At 47.1% G+C, this 18,556-nt stretch overlaps 2 protein-coding genes across 2 annotated transcripts; one reads left to right on the top strand and one right to left on the bottom strand.

Moving 5' to 3' along the window:
• Positions 1–1,937: 1,937 nt before the first annotated feature.
• MRPL46 (mitochondrial ribosomal protein L46) lies at positions 1,938–7,079 on the bottom strand. Its single transcript, XM_074966484.1, has 4 exons — positions 6,819–7,079; positions 5,471–5,663; positions 3,464–3,637; positions 1,938–2,352 (listed from the first exon to the last, which is right to left on the bottom strand). The coding sequence occupies exons 1-4, from the start codon at positions 7,050–7,052 to the stop codon at positions 2,102–2,104; spliced, it is 852 nt and encodes a 283-aa protein (XP_074822585.1). The 5' UTR covers positions 7,053–7,079; the 3' UTR covers positions 1,938–2,101.
• MRPS11 (mitochondrial ribosomal protein S11) lies at positions 7,075–13,740 on the top strand. Its single transcript, XM_074966485.1, has 6 exons — positions 7,075–7,228; positions 8,673–8,792; positions 9,066–9,164; positions 10,397–10,526; positions 12,849–12,914; positions 13,425–13,740. Exons 1-6 carry the CDS (start codon positions 7,176–7,178, stop codon positions 13,530–13,532), a joined length of 576 nt encoding a protein of 191 aa, XP_074822586.1. The 5' UTR covers positions 7,075–7,175; the 3' UTR covers positions 13,533–13,740.
• Positions 13,741–18,556: the final 4,816 nt, after the last annotated feature.

Genomic DNA, 18,556 nt, shown 5'->3' with positions numbered 1-18,556 from the left:
GAGACACTACCAAGTAAGGTTAGCAATTCTGGCCTAACAAGCTGTGCGTAGGAATGGGGAGCCAGGAATTCCTACACCCAGCTTGACAGAGACTGGCCTTGGATAAGTCGTGTCCCCTCCATACTTCTCCTATCTGTGAAGTGGCAACTCTAATGCTGAACTTCCTGATGGGACTGAGAAGATACTCGCTGGACAGTAGGTAAGGGCAGAGTGTAAGCAGCAGCTCTGCTTTCTGTGCTTCTAAGTCTGTCAGGCTTCACTCACGCACTGGAGCAGTGGTTCTCAAACTCCCCCCCCCCCCCAACCACTTGAAAATTGCTGAGGGTCTCGGTGGACCATTTAATGATCTTTCCAAATGCTGTTTGTATCCTTAGCTATTGTAAAGCACTTTGGATAAAACCACTATATAAAAACCTTATTAACTTTTTTTGTTCTAAATATAAAAACAACTCATTTTAATATCAGTAGTCTTACCTTTCTAATACAATGGATGTGCCCTCTCTTCCCCACCGCAGCAGCCCCCGAGCTGGGCTGGGAAGGAGGGCCGTCTCTCCCCGGCAGCCGCAGCCCTGGAGCTGGGGAAAGTCACCTCTTTCTCTGGCCGCCGCAGCCCTGCACGTCCCAAATTTCCCCCACCCCCTTTTCTCACCCCACTGCCCCCTCCCACCTGCCCCCTATTCCAAGTCCACCACATCACCTTACATGTGTGTCTTCTCCAGGGTTCACGCAGCTAATTAGTGGAGCCACGCCTGCACGGCTCCACTCATTAGGTGGGTGGCCCTTCATTCTCTTATGTGCGGCTGCCCAGGTGAGCACCTGAGAGGGAACTACCCATGGACCACCAGAATGGAGCTCGCGGACCACTGGTGGTCCACAAACCACAGTTTGAGAACCTCTGCACTAGAGGGTTGCAATGGCCTCACAGAAGCCCTGTCAGAATGGTGACAGGAAAGCTACATGATAGTCTTTATGCTAAAGAAAGAGGGTTGTGTGGTACGTGGCCAATACACCACCTGCTGCCGCACCCTTCCAAGGCCCAAGAGTGCCACAGACAGGGATGAAACAGCTGCATGTGACTTAAGCAGTTTGACTTTCATTGTGAATTTCCCATGCAGATAGAAACAGAAGAGAAGCCAAGTCCTCAGCTGTAGCACGAACATTTCCTGGGGCATGGCTCAGAGCATAAAGCTCAGATGCTCCACTTTGCTGAGAGGACAGTTTGTCTTCAGCCACCGTATCGTGGCGGCCACTCAGACATACTTTCTACTGAGGCATAGATGGCACAAATTAATACACAGCACTGGCCTAGAACAGTTCTCCTTAGTTAGATAAATTACAGTGGCTGCCTCTGGAGAGGTCAAAGGACCCCCTGGCAGGTTAAAGAGGAGGATAGATGGGGCTCAGCAGTGTGTACAATTTGCATCAACAGGGACCAGTGTGCTACTGAAGATGCTGCTTTCCCACGTTCCAGGCCAATGAAAACTGAATTCCTTAGAGAAGCAGGTGGCTGCTATTCCCCCACACACTGACAGGTGCGCCTCCTCCCCGGAGGGGCCACAATAACCAGAAGGAGATTAAGGACTTAAAGGCTTGGACACAGAGTTTAAAAATGGGGAACTTTAAATATGGTCCTTTGCCAGGTTTCCCAATGCAACTAATTGGTAAATCCCCTTCTTACTCCTCTAACAGTGTCTCATCCGACCTAAGCAAGTAAAGGGAGCTCACTCACTGTTCCTTTTATTGAGGAACAGCTGCTAAAGGAAGACTACAGCTTTTCAGAGAGACCATTTGAGCTTCAAGCTACTACGGGGATCCAGTGAAGAGAGGTACCACAGACCTAGGGAATGACACAGCTGGGAGGGGGGAAAAAGGAGAATCCTGTGGGCATTAAAGGGTGCAACATAAGCACAACACTCTTCACTTAGCAGAGGTTTTAATATTTTTTATTTGATACAGGCCTAGAAAAGAGGAACAGAAAACAAGGGGGAGGTTGGATCCTTCTTCAGGTTCAAATGCCACTGCCTCTGTGTACAGAGGCAATGCACCTGTCTGAAGTTGTTTTTTGCATCCTCCCCATTTACTTGGAGCACAGCCCTGACTTTCACTGGTCCATCAAAAATCTGTTGACTTGTGTTAGGTAGTCCGGTTTCAAGTAATCCCCCAGCTCCCCCTTGCTGACCCACACGTAGTCTTCTCTCCTCTCTGCCTGGAGCAGATCACCGCTCTGGAGGAGGGCTTTGAAGAAGAATATTTTGGCCCCCACACTGCCCTCTGTCCTGAGGGCCCTGGGGAACTTGTACTTATAAAGCCCGCATGGTGCATTCCCTAGGAATTTGGCCTGGACGCAATTTCCTGTGAGGTCCAAGGGTGTCCAGAGGGGAAAGAAAACAAAGCAAGAGATCAGGTCACACAATGACAGCAGCTGCCGCATCTAAGGGGTAACAGTGGGACAGTAAAGGACTCGTCATGCTTAGTTTTGGTTCAATTCTGTTATCTCTTTCTAGCAAGAACAACCCCTCCCACAGGTCCACACTGTGCCATACCTCCCTCTTAGGGACCCTATTTGGAGTCTCAATAACCCCACGCAAGGACTGGCCAGAGGTAGTGTGGTCCAGGGGATCATAAAATGCTCCCTCCCTTTGTCAGGCTAATGGTGCAGCTTCCACAGTGCTCCCCTGCTGGGAAGCAAGAAGAGACCTGGCTGAGGACAGGCTTTACGTGCCAAGAAAGGCTGCTAATGGGCTGTGTGTGTGGTGGAGACAGAAGCCCTTTCCCCAACAACAAGGTAGGTCTACACTTACGGTGGTGTGCAGTGTACAGACACTGCACACACACACCCACCCCCCTTGCAGGGGTATAAATGACAGGGTAGATGGTGAGGCATGGCTTTGATGAGTGGAGTGCCCTACATGCCTGAACTCCCGGGTACACACCCCACACAGGCTCTCTACATACTAAGCAGCACCTCCCCTGTCTATGCTGCTATTTTTTTTTTTTTTTTTTAAAAAGCAGTTGCAGTGTCCCTCTGCATCTCCACTGCCGACGTCTCTCTCTGTGGTGCCTCTACTGCAGCGATAAGTGTGGACGCAGCCTACCTTTCACTGCCGCTGCATGTGTGGTACCTGTACTCTACATGCCGCCATAAGTGTAGACATAGCTTGAGGCACCTAGTGCCACCTGTCGAGAGCCTATACGCTAGTAGCTGAGCTGGAATGTAGAGCAACTCTCCCTGCAATGGGCAATACCCCTGGGCTTCCCAGCAACTTTACCCAGACACAACTCTCCTCAGAGACCCCACTGGGTTCAACCCACCCCATCTGCTACTACATGCCCTTTCTCTGGCCAATCCTAATGGAGTATAATGGGGCTCTACTAGTATGAGCTGATAATATCCCAGTAATGACACAAGAGAAAGAAATGAGGACAGGAAGGGGTGGCAGCAGCTGCACAGCAGATGACTTACCCGAGAGAGTAGCCAAAGCTCGCTCTGCAGTGCTTCGCAACGTCTCTCCAGCCTGCCACTCTGCTTGAGGCAGGAGCCACAACTCTTGGTTGCCAACTTTCTCTTTGACCAGAAGCATCAGGTTCTGATCCAGCTTCCTGTTCAAAGATGTCCGGTCATTGCGCTTATCAGCATCTGCCAAGAGAGAACAGATTCCAGAGACAGATAGGCTCCAAGTGGGATGGGGTCATCCAGTACCTAGCTCATCAGAGCCCAAGCCTTCCTCTCTCTCAGACCCCTGACAACAAGGACACATGGAACAATTCCGAGTGATGCTTCTAGGTACAAATGCTATCAGCTCTAGGAACTTTCTCCAGGGGTGGTCCAAGACTGTGGAATAAACTCCCCCAAGAAATAAGAAACATCACAAACCTCACTACTTTCCACTCCAAGTGCAAGGCACATTTCTTTGATATTGATTTTTCTAACATACACCCACAGTAATAGGTATATTTAATTAATAATTAATAATAAATAAATAATAATAAAAAACCTACCAAAACAAGACATCTCCTCAATATGCAGTGGCAGTCAAACACAGTGTGTTAGGAACCATTAGGAAAGAGATAGATAAAACAGAAAATATCATAATGCCACTATATAAACCCATGGTACATCTATACCTTGAATATTCCATTCAGTTCTAGTCACCCCACTGCAAAAAAGATATATTAGAAATGGAAAAGGTATAGAGAAGACCAACAAAAGTGATTAGGGATATGGTAGCTTCCATACAAGCAGAAATTAAAAAGACTGGGACTGTTCATCTTAGAAAAGAGACAGCTAAGGGGGGATATGATAGAGGGTTATAAAATCATGAATGGTGTAGAGAAAGTGTATAAGGAAGTGTTATTTACCCCTTCACATAACACAAGGACTAGGGGGTCACTGGACAAAATTAATAGGCAGCAGGTTTTGTTGTTGTTGTTTTTTTAAAAATCAAAGAAAGGAAGCACTTCTTCACACAATGCACAGTCAACCTATGGAACTCATTGCCATGAGATGTTGTGAAGGCCAAAAGTATAATGGGGTTAAAAAAAAGTTAGGTAAATTCATGAAGGATAGGACCATCTTGGCAAATAGCCATTGATGGACAGGGACGCAAATCCATGCCCCGGGTGCCCCTAAACCTCCAGCTGCACGAAACTGGGACTACCCAAAAGGGTATAGAACTCTCAAAATTGCACTGTTCTGTTCATTCCCTCTGAAGCATCTGGCACCGGCCACTGTCAGAAGACAGGATAATGGATTAGAACCACCATTGTTCTGACCCAGTATGGCCATTCTTATGTTCTCAAGACACTCCACTACACATGCTTCTCCCACTGGGTAGATGATGAGAGACCAAATAGAATGTGATAGAAGTTAGTCGTGTTACTTAATGCAATTCTGGAAGGCACTCAGATACTACGGTGACGAGCAAAGTATAAGAACCTACATACAACAGAATAGGTGCCACCTGGGGATCTGGACAGAATCCATTGATTTTCAGTCATGTTTCATAAAGGTGAAAGCAGGACTGCACTTTAGATGCTCTTCTTTTTAAAAAAGACCATTTAAAGCAAGTAGTTTAAGTCTCTAGTTCAACTTAGTACCTAATAACTAATAGTCAATGATTATGCAGGACCTACATAAAAACAACACTAGTATTGTGTGCTCTTGTGAACTACAACTGGGAGTCAGGCTGGTCATGGTTTTTCTGATAAGGACAGAATAACTAGCCTCCATACTTTATCCTCTCTCAAAGGTTCTATGAGAAAAGGAACAGAACACAGCTCTTTTCACAGACCAGATAACTCCTCCTATAATAGCTGAAAGGAGTCATGGGAGTCCCATGGAAGCTCCCTCCTCCTGAAGGCTCAGCACCCTGCCTCACTTCCACTCCACTATACCAAAGTCAACCACGTTCAGATAGACCAGAGAGGCCCCATCCCTCTCCTGCTCCGCTGAGAGAACTTGGATCAGAACCTGTTATTCGTGGGCCAGCTTTGAACCGTTGGAATTTCTGTTCCCAGGCATCCTCCAGGTCTTGGGCCAACACAATAGCTTGCCCAGAGTCCGCTTCCTCATCCTGTATATTGTCTTTCATCTTCCGCAGCTGCTCCTCTTCTGCCAAGCGACGGATCTCATGGTCTGAAAAGTTGCTTTTCTCCACCTCTATCTGGAAAGAACACCATAGAGAATTGTCAAGTATCAGGAGCCCCACTATGGGTCACAGTTACTAGCGCTGTTATCCAAGGTCACACGTAGAGAATAAAGCAATTTTTATTGCCACAAACAGCGCTTGCGTTTATTTCTTTGTGCTGGACAGTAACGTCTCTGCCCAGAACATAAGCTCTACCCCAGGAGGTTAAAGTTACACTGTGCAGAGATCACATCTAATATTGACGACATAAGGAGATGCTAGCCCACTGTAAATACAGTTATGTACTCACTACAAAAAATATGTTAGCACAATATTGTAGTCTGGAATCTAAATGCACATAAATCAGGAAATCCAAAAATTGAGGGTTTCACAGTAACATGGCCTCCATGTGATGTATAGCGGATATCCCCTTTGAGAACTACAGCCAGGCACTGGAGTCATTACTGCCTCAGAAGGGAGTGTTCTCTTCCCAACAAGTCACCCCCACCACTTGTGGGATCCCAGCTCCCACTAGTGCAGCCGGGGACATGGCGTTCATGACTCAAAGGACATGCCTAGTGCGCCATCCACAACCCCACACCATCCATACACTAGAACGCTACTCATGGAAGCAGAGTCACAGTGCTTAAAGCAAGAAGGGGACACTCTGATTGAGCATCACAGCCCATGGAACCTCACCCAGCAACTCCTGCATCAAAGTGCTGAAACTCCTGGGACACAGCCTGTGTCTTGCCCCAGTACAGTTACAAAGGAGCATTTTAACCCGAGTTTTAACTTTGTGTTTTACAAACTATTTGCATTTTAGACAGAGGACTTTTCCAGGTGGGTCCCAGCCCAGAGGCACAACAAGCTGCTTTTCCTCAGGTCTGATACGCCTGAGCTTGACAAAGCGGGGGGCAGCAGTCTCCTCCGGGGGAAACACAGCATATGGCCTACACAGATCTGGACCAGCTCCACTGCCGGGGGCTGGAGCGGCTCCGACAGGCACTGCAGGATCCAGCCCCATCCCCAGGTACGCCGGGGGGGTTTTCCCGCTCCCCTGCGCAGCCCCATCCCCAGGTACGCCGGGGGGGTTTTCCCGCTCCCCTGCGCAGCCCCATCCCCAGGTACGCCGGGGGGGTTTTCCCGCTCCCCGCCCCAGGAGGGTCGCCTCCCCCCAACCCCCACTACCTGGTGCGCCAGCTGCGCCATCTCCTCCTGCTCCGGGCTCAGGGCCTGCGTGATGCTCGGCGGCCTCTGCAGACACAGCGCACCCACGAGCCGCCACCGGGGCGCGGCCGAGGTGGCCAGCCACCGAGGGCCAAGCACCCACCGCCATGGCACCGCGGCACCGCACAGTGCCCGCTGCATGGGGGCCGCCATCTTTTGTCCCCGAGACCACAATGCACCGCGCCATCGGGCCATCCGGGCGCCGCCATCTTTCCTCCCATAGGCCACAATGCACGACGCTGACCTTTCCCCTCTTCTGTCGGGTTGGGCCCTTGGCTCCTCGCTCTGGGGCCGGTCGGACGGCAGTGGGGAAGGGCCATGACCCGGGTGCCGGTGGTTGCCTGGCAGCGGTTCTTAGGGGCCGGACTGGGGTAACTGGAGCGGGCGGCGGCCAGGGCCTGGGGAGTGGGCGGAGCGGGCGGCCGGGGAGTTGCGGGGATGAAGGGGGGAGCGAGCGGCCCGGGCATTGGGCGTGAAGGGGGGAGCGGGCGGCCTGCAGGGCGTTGGGGTCCCAGCGCTGGGCTGACCGCAGCGCCCTGGTGGTGGTTTACAGACTGCAGCCGCCCTTCGCGTTGGGCTGCATTGTGGGTTCAGGCTGCCCCTGCCCCAAGCAGTGACTCCGCCAAAGGGGCGCTGTGGGGCTCCTTCACTGTTCTCATCTTCGTGATTCCGGAGCCAGATGGCGCAGAGCGCAAATGAAAACATTTGTTCTGCCCCCCTCAGCCCTGCGGGCTCGGGCTAGCCTCCCTCTGGCTGGGTATGGTCACCGGTAATAAAGATTCTGTTCCCCGGGGATACCTGTGCAATCACACCGTCTTCATGTTCTGCTCCTGTATACAGGCTTTGGGCCCTGTCATTGCAACTCCGTTCACCCTTGTGTAGACGAAGCATGAGGTGCAATAGACAGAAACTGGTTCACTTTCCAACTAATGAAACATAGGTAGCTACTGAAGTCAGCAATTCTGATTGATACACACGGGGAAGGTCTCTGCTGGGTAGGAAGAGATTGTTTTGGGTAGAACTAGCTAAATTATTAAAGCTACATGTGTTTAACAAGAGCCCTCCTTCCCAACTCCACCTGTAACAAGGTCATACTGTGTGTTGTTGCTGCTGTTTCCATGTCAACAGATGAACTTGTGCAGAATCTAAGACCAATAGAGAAATCCAGGGCTTGAGGTAGAGGCTCTTAGGGTATAGCATAGGCTTGGCAGGAAATGATTGGGCAAGGCTACTGTTTTATTGATGAACAGTCTTATTTTCAAATGTGCTCCCAGTTAAGTCTCTCTTCAGAATGGATGTTGTCTAATTTTGTTTGTATTTTGAGAGAAATGTAAAATCCCCTCTTCTGTCCCACTAAAAGGATTATAACAAAATACCTTTCAGTGCTCATTTCAGTGTTTGTTTGCTTTTGCTCCTCCCTAGCTCCTAGCCAGCGAACTTAGCCTAGTCCCTTTCCATTTCTGTTTCTTGTGCACTGCCAGCATGCTGTCTGAGTTTATTTTTATTGTGAAAACAGTCCTCCGTTTTGCCCAATTGTTTGTTTTTATAAAAAACTGGAATGTGAACACCTGACAATGTCCCTTTGAAAAAGTGATGTTCCTGGGGTGGTTACTATTTGATTCCTCAAGGTGACTGGGGAACCGTGAGGGTGATGATGACTGCTTGAGATAGTCCTGCAGTTAGCAAATAGCTTTGGTTGTTTCCTGTGCGAAAATATACTATGGGAGGTCTTATGTGAGGGTGGCAAAAGATAATGTAAAAGACTATTGTGTAGCTGTGAAATCCTAATCTATTTCTCCCATTTCTTTCACCTAGTGGTTACAATGTTGCATTGTGTCGTGGCATACACACAGGTTTCCAGAGGTTGCAGGAACAAATGGAGAATACCAGTGTTGCACCTGAGGTGATAGCAAACCAAAGCAAGAGTGACTTCAGGTGAGGCATCCTGTATGGCTCCAAACCAAGCTGTGGTGTAAAGTCTCTTCATCTGTCTCCCATCAGGGGGGTAAATCACCTCAAGCATCTTTCAGGAAAGTAAGGGAAACAAGTGACGTGAAACAATCGCAAACACAGTTTATATAAGAAGTTCTAAGCTTCGTTTGGCAGCATTTGATCCACATTTTTCCCAAATTCCAAGACTGTATTAAAAATTACCATTGCGTGTTAGTGATATTGCAGGTATTTGATTTCTCTTATTTTACTTTTCAGCCTTTTCCCCCCAGTACCAGGACAAGGAAGTTCCTTAACTTGGGGTGGAAAGAAATATGAAGATATCCCAATAGCTCACATCAAAGCTACGTACAACAAGTAAGACACAAACTTCTTGGTATACAGGTCGCATGTAAAAGGGCCTGCAGCAGTACCGCTTTATGCTGAGAACACCCAAGCTAAGCAACTGGGCCCTGATCTTGGCTAGATGGGAGGTCTCTATGGAAAAGGCTGGGAAGTAGTGTTGGCGACTCAGGAAAGGGCACTCTTTCTTATGAGTCAGTACTGAAGCAATAGTTCAGTGCAGTGCTGGCGGTGCCAACTGTAATGGGAAATGTAAGACCAAGGCCATTAACTCATAGTGCCTTTCACAAGAGTAAAGCTGTTGATCGCATGTTTTGACCAAATTCAGGTATGGGTAATTACATCTTGTCCCCCCTATATTCCACAGGCAGTTTTAACAGGATACAGGAATCTGGTCATTTCCTGTCCTACATTGTTGCAATATTGCTGTTTAGCTGTTGAACAGCTGCCGTGTTGTTCACCTAGGTGGTTGCATTTCAGTGGTGTCCCCCAATGAGACATAATTTATAATTCTGTAAAGGTCTCTGAAGCTTAACAAAGGTGTTCTGTACATTTTAGAATAAGCAGAGGTGGTGAATCATACGCAGTGGGAAAGTGGGTCTGGAAATTTGAGCAATTTCTAGCAGGTGTATATTACCCCAAAAGACAGTACTCTCTCATTCTGCCACTCTAGCATCACCCTTAAGACAAACCAGGGCTGCTGCAGAGCCTTCTGTTGTTGCCTAGAGCAGTGGCTTTCAACCTTTCCAAACTACTGTACCCTTTTCAGGAGTTTGATTTGTCTTGCGTACCTGCAAGATTCTCCTTGCTTAAAAACTACTTGCTCACACACTCAGGCATAAAAATACAAAAGCGTCCCAGTACATTATTACTGAAAAATTGCTAACTTTCTCATTTTTACCATATAATTATAAAATAAATCAATGAGAATATAAATATTGTACTTACATTTCAGTGTATAGTCTGTAGACCAGTATAAACAAGTCATTGTCTGTTTAAAATTGTAGTTTGTACTGACTTCGCTAGCCTTTATATAGTCTGTTGTAAAACTAGGCAAATATCTAGATGAGTTGATGTACCCCCTGGAAGACCTCTGCGTACCCCTGGTTGAGAACCACTGGCCTAGAGTGCAGTAGTGTAGAGGTATTGGGTGGGGCCTTCTGGGCGGCCTTGAAGATAATCAGAGCAAGAAAAGATGGGAGAATTACTTTCTTATGGCTTCCTACTCCCCTTTTTCTCATCCCCAGCACCCACATCCAGGTCATCAGTCCTGAGAACTTGCCATTTGCCCGTACGTCCTGTGGCACAGAAGGATTCAGAAATGCCAAGAAGGCCACTGCCATTGCAGCACAGACTGCAGGCATTGCTGCAGCAGCGGTGAGTCTGGTCTGGTCACTCTGCTTGTTGAGGCTAATCTTGCTGAATTCGGAGGAGGTGTGCTAGCAGTGGAGTGATTGCCAACAGAATGCATTTGTGAATGGGCTCTGAAGTTCTGCTTCCTTCTCCCATTTCTATCTTCTGTTGGAGGAGAGAAGTAGAGTCTGCCAATTCCTGTGTGTCTGAGCAGTACACCCCATTTACACATTGCTGCCCTTGTTTCCTTTGAGTGGGGGGCCATGATGAGCATCTCAGCCTGGATAAACTGTATGTGAAATGGGAGCTTTAAATGAAAATGTGGTGGCTTTAGTGGCCTGTAATGGAGAAATATAAGTTACTTCCTATCCTTTTTTGGCTCCAGTTTGGACAGTGTTGTAGTTTAAACCATTGGTCTAAATGTTAAGTAGCACATTTCATTTGACTGTTAAGCCCAGATGGAAACAGGTTACTCAGCTGTGACTTCCCTTCCACATTATTGATGCTGTCATAAGCAGTGTCACTCATTGGTAAAATGGCAGTTGCTGTTGTGAGAGACAGAGATTCCATTTCAGTTATAAGCTTATCCAGGGTAAGAAATTCTTGTTACCTTGTGCAGAGTTGTGGCCCTGACTTGAGAGCAGCTTTTGCTCAGATGGTCTCACTTGAAACATGGACCATTTATTTTCAAAAGCCAAATAAGGGGAAATAAAATCTAGGCACAAACCGAGCAGGTGTGAGGGGCAGGAAGGAATTGCTGTGTTTAGAATTATTCCATGAGCAGCACTGCATAGTTGGCCCGGTGAAGTCTCAGCTGTAAGCTGCTGTTGGAGGCAGAATATCACACCAAAGATCTGAGCCATTCTGGTAACCCTTCATTCCTAAAAGAGCATGGTCAGACTTTGAGAATATGACACAGTTGCACTTACAGTTATCAGTTTCACACAAGAGTTTAATATCTGGCCCTGTGGATCTAGTGTAAGTGTTTCTAAAAGAACCGAATTTTGTGCGTGATGTGTGGGGGAAGATGAGACTGCTTGTGTCCCAGACTCCAGCACTGCAGAATGAGGCGCAGTGAGAATGAAAACCTAAAGTATCCCCATTCTGAACTGGATAGAACTCACTCTAGTTAACCCTTTAGCCTCTGGAGTTTTTCTTTCCTATTGTGGGAAGAACAACATGTTGCGATTGGTTTAGATGAATAAGAACCATTTCCAGCACTAATGTTATGCATCAGGGACTGATTCTTAGAATACAGGTGCAGTGCTGTACTGTTACCCCTCACAAACAGCCAGTGTCAGAAATTAGCCTCTATCCCTGTAATCCTGGGGCCTGGTCTGTACTGGGAACAAACATTGGCATAGTTCTCAAGTGTGAAAAATCTACACCCAAGAGATGTAGCTATGCCATTTGAACTCCCAATGTAAATGGTGCTAGTTAGGGTGACCAGACAGCAAATGTGAAAAATCGGGACAGAAGGTGGGGGGTAATAGGAGCCTATATCAGAAAAAGACCCAAAAATCAAGACTGTCCCTATAAAATCTGGACATTTGGTCACCCTAGTGCTAGTTGACAGAAGAATTCTTCTGTCAATCCAGTTTCTGCCTCTCAGGGAGGTAGATTATCTACACCAATGGGAGAACCCCTCCCATCAGGCCTGGTCTACACTAGGAAATTAAGTCAGTATAACTCTGTTGCTAAGGGGTGTGAAAAATCCACACCCCGAACAATGCCGTTAAACCAACCTAACCTGAGTAGGTGGAGTACGTACACCAATGGGAGAAGCCCTCCGGTTGGCTTAGGTAGTGTTTTAACTGAAGTGCTTCAGTGCAGCTGCAGTATTTTAAGTGTAGACAAGCCCTGAAACTCTGCGGCTGTAGCATTTTAAAGTGTAAACATGTCCCCAGAAAACTTTTAACATGCACCATCAGGGAGGGTTAGAGATTTCCACTAGATGGCAGTGCTGCGCCACATTAGGAGAAACCGGTAAGATTTGTTGATTTGAAGTTCTTTTAGGCCCTCCCTAAGTTGGTCACCTACCAGCCTTAAAAGGACACAACATCTGCTGCCTCAGCTCATGACCCAAGACAGCTTCCCTTCTCAGCTCCCCTTTCCTCTTTGTACATAATGTTGTGTTAAATCTGCCCTGGCCACGCATTTCCTAACTTTCCCCAAATCCCTGGCTTTATCCAAATGATCTCCATGTTTATCTCCCCGGAACCATTCTTGATTCCCTTTTCCTTTCTATCTGAAGAAGCTTGTGAGAGTGGATGAAAGGGATTAATCCAGAGAGATACCTTTTGACCTGCCTGCCTTTCATCACTGAAAGCTCTTTTCTCCCCACAGAAAGCCTGCGGGAAGGGTGTGTCCCACGTGCGAGTGGTGGTGAAGGGTCTGGGCCCTGGGCGTATGGTAAGTGCCTAAGATTCCTCTTCGCTGGCATGAGCCCTCATCTATTTGTTCCTTTCTCTGAGGGCTGCAGGGTTTTTTATTCAGGTCTACGGAATTATGTTGCCTGTTAACCTGCTTTTCTGAAACTGATATGAAGGACAGAGGTGCTGGAGGGAATTTACTGTTTTGTCACCCCAAAGCATTAATCACAAAAAGAAAAAAAAAATGTTCTCCTGGTGAGATCCTAGAATAATTTTGTGTAAGGGACTGAGTGAAAGCCAAATTGTTTACGTCACTTCAAACTAGAGTAGCAAAACAATGGAGAATTCATTGTAAGAAACAATCCTGCCCTAGCCAGGAGGAATGGACCATCTGGGACCAAACAGGGCTTCCTGATAGTTAAGACTATTCCAAAGAGATCGCCCTGTTCCAGATTGCCTCCTCAAAGATACCTTTCACTTTTCTGCCAGTCTGTGCTGATTGCGTAATAGTGCAGCATGCAGTCTAATGTCCACTCTCTTGCTCTTTCAGTCTGCCATCAAGGGGTTGACCATGGGGGGTTTGGAGGTCATCTCCATCACAGACAATACCCCAATTCCACACAACGGCTGCCGTCCTCGGAAGGCACGAAGACTTTGAGAGGGGAGTGGAAGGGAGACACCGTGTACAGTATCAGCTTGGTGCCCTGTGAACTAGTTTTGAATTTTGTCTTTGATGGATCTTGGCAGGACGTGTTCCTTGGAAGCCTTTCCTAGGAGAAACTTAGAGAATGGACGCAACCCTGGTCTTTAGCCTAGTGGTTGAAGCGAGCCTGTATTTACTTTCTGAGTAGGAAGCATTGTCTGTAAAGTTAATAAATTAAAATGTTTTAGTCTTTGTGATGGCCATGTCTACTTGGAAGCATTTTGGATTATTCTCTCAACTTCTGTTTTCCTCCTGTCACTGCTATATGTGGCTCTTGACAAATCCAGGTGCTGCTACTCTTGTCATTAGGAAGGGACCCTCTTGCAATGAATGGCAGATTTTTCTCATCTCCCTTTTATCCAAACACAGAGATTTGGAAGCTGGAAGTGGAGAACCTCTTCTCTCCATCTAGCTTACAAAGCGTGGTGTTCCCACCAGAGCCCAGCACTGCTATGTGAGAGGGGTGCAGAACAGCCAGCTCCTCTAGCTGCGCTGAGTGGAGGAGTCTGAAGTCATTGCTGCTGTAGGTTTGTTTTGTTGCTTCATTTTGCCTTTGCTGCAGTTGGCTTATTGGTGGTATTTACTAACAGAAAACCCCAGTTCTACTGAAGCAGGAATCTTGCCAGCTTTGATCTACAGCATCATTGCTGTGACTGTGCCAACTCCATCCATAGCTAGCACTGTGAAATGCATATACAGTCGCTGGTACATTTTTCCCACCTATTTCTGCATGCAGTATTTTCAGTTCTCTCTCACGCCAACTGCACCTGCTGTGCCAGGGTTCAAAGGGAGAGGGTAAGTAGGGGATTAGGAGGCCTGAGGAACAACCAAATGCTGCCCAAGAAATTTAAAATGCTAGGTCAGGCCAATGCTGCCCTTGGCTAGAGGCAGGACCTATCTGCCTGGAATGTACCTGCTATTTGCTGCCACCTATTTCAGCTCCACCTAAGGAGAGAGTCTCGTAGGCTAAGACAATGAGGAGTCTTCCACTCCATGCATCTGATGAAGTGGGTTTTAGCCCACGAAAACTTATGCCCAAATAAATGTGTTAGTCTCTAAGGTGCCACAAAGACTCCTCGTTGTTTTTGCTGATACAGACTAACACGGCTACCACTCTGAAACCTGTCGTAGGCTATGGGCACTCGGGAGTGTGAAAGAGAGGTGGTAACTCTAGCAACTGAGGAAGGTGTCTCTTCCTGGCTGAGGGAAGTTTGCTTCAAGAGGAGACCAAGAGGAACAGAAAGAAGCATTGGTTACATATCCCAAACACTAGGCAAGTACTTCACCTCTATCAGGGATGTTAATGAGCACAGATTCTCCTTTGGTCTATCTGCCAGGTCTAGCACAAATCTAGGCTTCTCTGTTCCATTATTTCTCTTTTCTTTTGCTTCCTCTTTAGTTTCTCAAACAGTGTAATTAGCTATTCTCTTCCCCTTTAAAGAGAGAGGGTGCCATAGCAACAAGGCAGTGTTTAACTCCTTCATGGCTTTGTGAGATGTGCAGAAAGCTAATGAAATCAGGCTGTTTAGAGGAGCCTACCCGGCTAAATTTAACCAATGACAAAACAAGGCTTGAATGACTCCTCCTACCTCATTCCAGCTCTGTGTATGTGTATTTGGGCAGAGGGGAAGTTGTTTTAAAGTAGGGGGAAGTCCCTTTACAATTCGCAAGACTGCAGGATGGGGAAGAGAAGCTTTTTCCTGTAGGGTCCCCACTGATTTGATTTAATCACTCAAAAAGTTAGGAGAGCTTTCCCCCAACCCCAGGAAAGAGGTTTCTGGGCTTCTGCTGACTTCCAAACACTGTCTAGGAGGAGATGCTTGGTCAGTTGTAGACCCTACAGAAAAATATTAACCACATGCTTCATTAATGGCCAGGGAGAGTGTACATGGAGATGTGGGTAAAGCTTGATCATCTTTAGTGCTGGGTTCAGCAAGTAGTCGTGGCAATTTAGCAATATTCCAGAATATGTGTATTCACTACCCAGCAAAAAAAATGGCATAGTTCTAAACAGGTGCATGTCTGAGCATTGCTGAACAGACACAGACTTTTATGAAGATGATAATATATGTTTTCTGGAGCAATCTAAATAGTCATTCTTGAATACAAATAGCGTATGTGCTGCTCAATCCAATGGTACTGTGAGCACCACTGGGGCAGCAAGAAGTGCTTCTAAGTGTAAATGGTACAAGGGAGTGAAAAAATAAGTGCTGTGGGGAGGTCTTGTTTTTTTTGAGTCATACGCTCATCACATATACCCTCTGTAGGTCCAGGCCAAATCTAGAGTAAAGCTTGGCCTTTCCCACTCTCTTAGCAATTATGAAGACGGGGCTTTTAACACTGTTGGTTCCTCAGCATTTGTAAAAGACACATGAAGCCAACAAACTCCTTGCACTGTATGTGCAGTAAAGAAGTTTCTCATTTCTTCTCTGCTGTTCTGTCTCGCCCCATTGCCTGTCTCTGTCTTTTCCTATCCTATATTGATGTTTGCCTAGCTCTCTCTTAGAATCCCTGTGTACCTGGCCAGAAGTAGCTGGCATTACCTTTCCATCTGTTCATTAGCTGGCCATATAGAACATCTTGACATGTTTGCTTCTCTTCCAGTCCCCCAGCTCAGCATAATCTTCATGGGCTTGCAAACACAATGTGTCAACTACAGAGCTTGTTTGTGAATTCAAATCCACCACATTCACCTTCTTTCTCTCTTTGACTTCACTGCTGAAAAATGGACAGTCTGAGCCCAGGCCAATCGCTCATAAAGTGTGAGTGGAAGAGCACGGGAGCCTTGACTCTGCTGCAGCTTTAACCCTCTTTGTTCTGCAAAGCTTAGGCCCATGCTGCAGCTTTTAGCCTTGGGGAAGAGCAGAATTGCCTCCAAACTGGACTCTTACACCCCTTGTGTGGGACAGTTACCTTCACACACTGTGCTGCAGATGAAAATCTGCTGCAGATCTTTTAGTGCCGTGTGCTCAGTTGTGCTTTTTGGGTACGAATGGACCTCAGCAGCACTTAATTACAGGATTTCTTTACAATTCCATTTCAACCGTTAATTAAAACCCGATTGGAGTCAGCCACCAGGATTTACAAGTTTTAATTGCTTTCCCTGGTGCTTGGGTGATGTACAGTTCCATGCTGGCTTGCTTAGCTGCTGCTCCTCCCTGCGCAGCACCATTTGGTCCTAGTAATTTTGTTCTGGTCAGACTCTTCAGCCCGTTTGACTTCTCTCCTCTCAGGAGTTCTCTGTTTGCCCTGGCACTCACTTGGCATAGGGAGGCTTCTCGCTTCCTTGCTTTGATAACTCTCTGCCTACCATTGTAGCTTCCACTTCATGACTCAAGGCTGCCCAGACAGGCCTTTTTGAACACAAGCTGTTTAGTGTGTTACTGAGGGCAAAGCTCTGCTTTTTCTTCTTTCCTATCATGGCACAAACCTAGGCTATTTTTTTACCCTTTCTTTTAAACTAGAACATACCCAAATTCCCTATAGTGGGGGATCAAAATGCAAAATAGGTTACTCATTTATGGATACCCTGCTAGGTAATATGAGTTTACCTTATTGAATGTAGGCTTTACCATACTGCCTCAGGTGGTTAGTCCTGCTGATCTGTTACCCTGCCTCTAGCAGGGGCCAATACCTGGGACTAGTTTAACAAGGGGGACTTTGGCATGGCCATTGCACTGCCTAACTTCTAGCTGCCTTGTTGTCTAGTGGAATTCATAAGCCTGAGTTGGGTGCATATACCCTACCCTCAAAGGGAGTTAGGTACCTATCTTTCTGGGCCAGAGGCATACCCCTTCCTCCACTCAGGATTCTCAGCTCATTTTACTGGAGTTGGTGCCTAAACCAGGTCAGTCCTTCCTTGAGAAAAAAAAAAAAAAAAAAAGATTGTGGCACTCCTGCTCCCTGCCTCCTTGCTATAGCCCAGTGGCAAGGGCATTCAGCTTGAAGGTGGGAGACGAGTTCATGCTTCTGAATCAGGTAGAATGGGGATTTGAACCCGGGCCTCCCACATGAGCGGTGAGTGCCCTAATCCCTGGGCTATAGAACAAAAAGGGGCACCATTACCTTTTTTGATGTAGAAGCACACTTAGTGGATCAGGCAAGACAGGAACAGGGAAATGACTAGTTTGTCAATCCCACCTGGGCTCAGGTGTGAGCCTGGCATGAAGCAGCTCGGTAATGTCAAGTTCGAGACTGCTTTCTGCATGCTCGCTAGCGGGAATTTAGGTTGGACCCAGATGCCAAAGTCTCCCTTGTGCATCTGTGCTTGGTGCTTTGAACAAAAGCCACAAAAACTCATCCCTCACAGTGCACTGCTGTACGTGGGGGAACCCCCTTCCTAGTCCCTGCACCAAGCAGTTTCCACCCTGGAGCTGGAGCAATGGTCATCCTTGTTTGCTCAGCCAGTGATTCACTATTTCCTTTGTAGCTGAGCTGTAAATGGTTGTTGGTGACAAGTCCGGTGCCCAATTCCTTTGCATGTTTCAATTGAACCATTAATCAAATGATGCCGCTGTCCTTTAATAGCTGACACCAAGTGCAAGTGAGGACGAGAAGAGGGCAGAGCTTCCAGTGCCAATAAACTGCAGTAGCTGGGGTGGTTTACTTCAGCCCAATGTGTGCCTGTGGTAGGACTTTGCCTTAGTTTTCCCCTCACTGCCCCCAGGGGGAAATGTTTGTAACCAGAAATCATCCTCAGGAGCACTGCAGTGGAATTACACTCCCTTACATTGGCAAAGTGGTAGTGGGCCAAAATCATGCTCAGTTATAGAGGGTAAATCAAATTAACTCCATGATTGGACATTCCTAACTACAAAGCCTTATGAACTCCCCTAAAGGGTGGAGGGGATCCAACTGAGGTCATGATTCTGCTCTTCCTGTGCACTGAGACTTTGGCATAAATAGAGGTATTCTCCAGTCTGCAAACAAATCGTTGATACCAACCCAGCTCAAGCCTCTTTACCTTGGCCATCTCTCTT

This window comes from Natator depressus, chromosome 10 (genome assembly GCF_965152275.1).
Source record: "Natator depressus isolate rNatDep1 chromosome 10, rNatDep2.hap1, whole genome shotgun sequence".
Taxonomy (NCBI): Eukaryota; Metazoa; Chordata; order Testudines; family Cheloniidae; genus Natator; species Natator depressus.
The sequence above is the reverse complement of the archived record's forward strand: the minus strand, read 5'-3'. Positions and strand labels throughout refer to the sequence as shown.

Coding starts and splice junctions, on each gene's coding strand:
- MRPL46 (XM_074966484.1), bottom strand. CDS start 7,052: ATGGCCCGATGGCGCGGTGCATTGTGGTCTCGGGGACAAAAGATGGCG. Junction 5,664..6,818: donor TGGCGCAGCTGGCGCACCAG/GTAGTGGGGGTT, acceptor TGTTCTTTCCAG/ATAGAGGTGGAGAAAAGCAA. Junction 3,638..5,470: donor AGCTGGCCCACGAATAACAG/GTTCTGATCCAA, acceptor CTCTCTTGGCAG/ATGCTGATAAGCGCAATGAC.
- MRPS11 (XM_074966485.1), top strand. CDS start 7,176: ATGACCCGGGTGCCGGTGGTTGCCTGGCAGCGGTTCTTAGGGGCCGGA. Junction 8,793..9,065: donor CAAAGCAAGAGTGACTTCAG/GTGAGGCATCCT, acceptor TTTACTTTTCAG/CCTTTTCCCCCCAGTACCAG. Junction 12,915..13,424: donor GTCTGGGCCCTGGGCGTATG/GTAAGTGCCTAA, acceptor TTGCTCTTTCAG/TCTGCCATCAAGGGGTTGAC.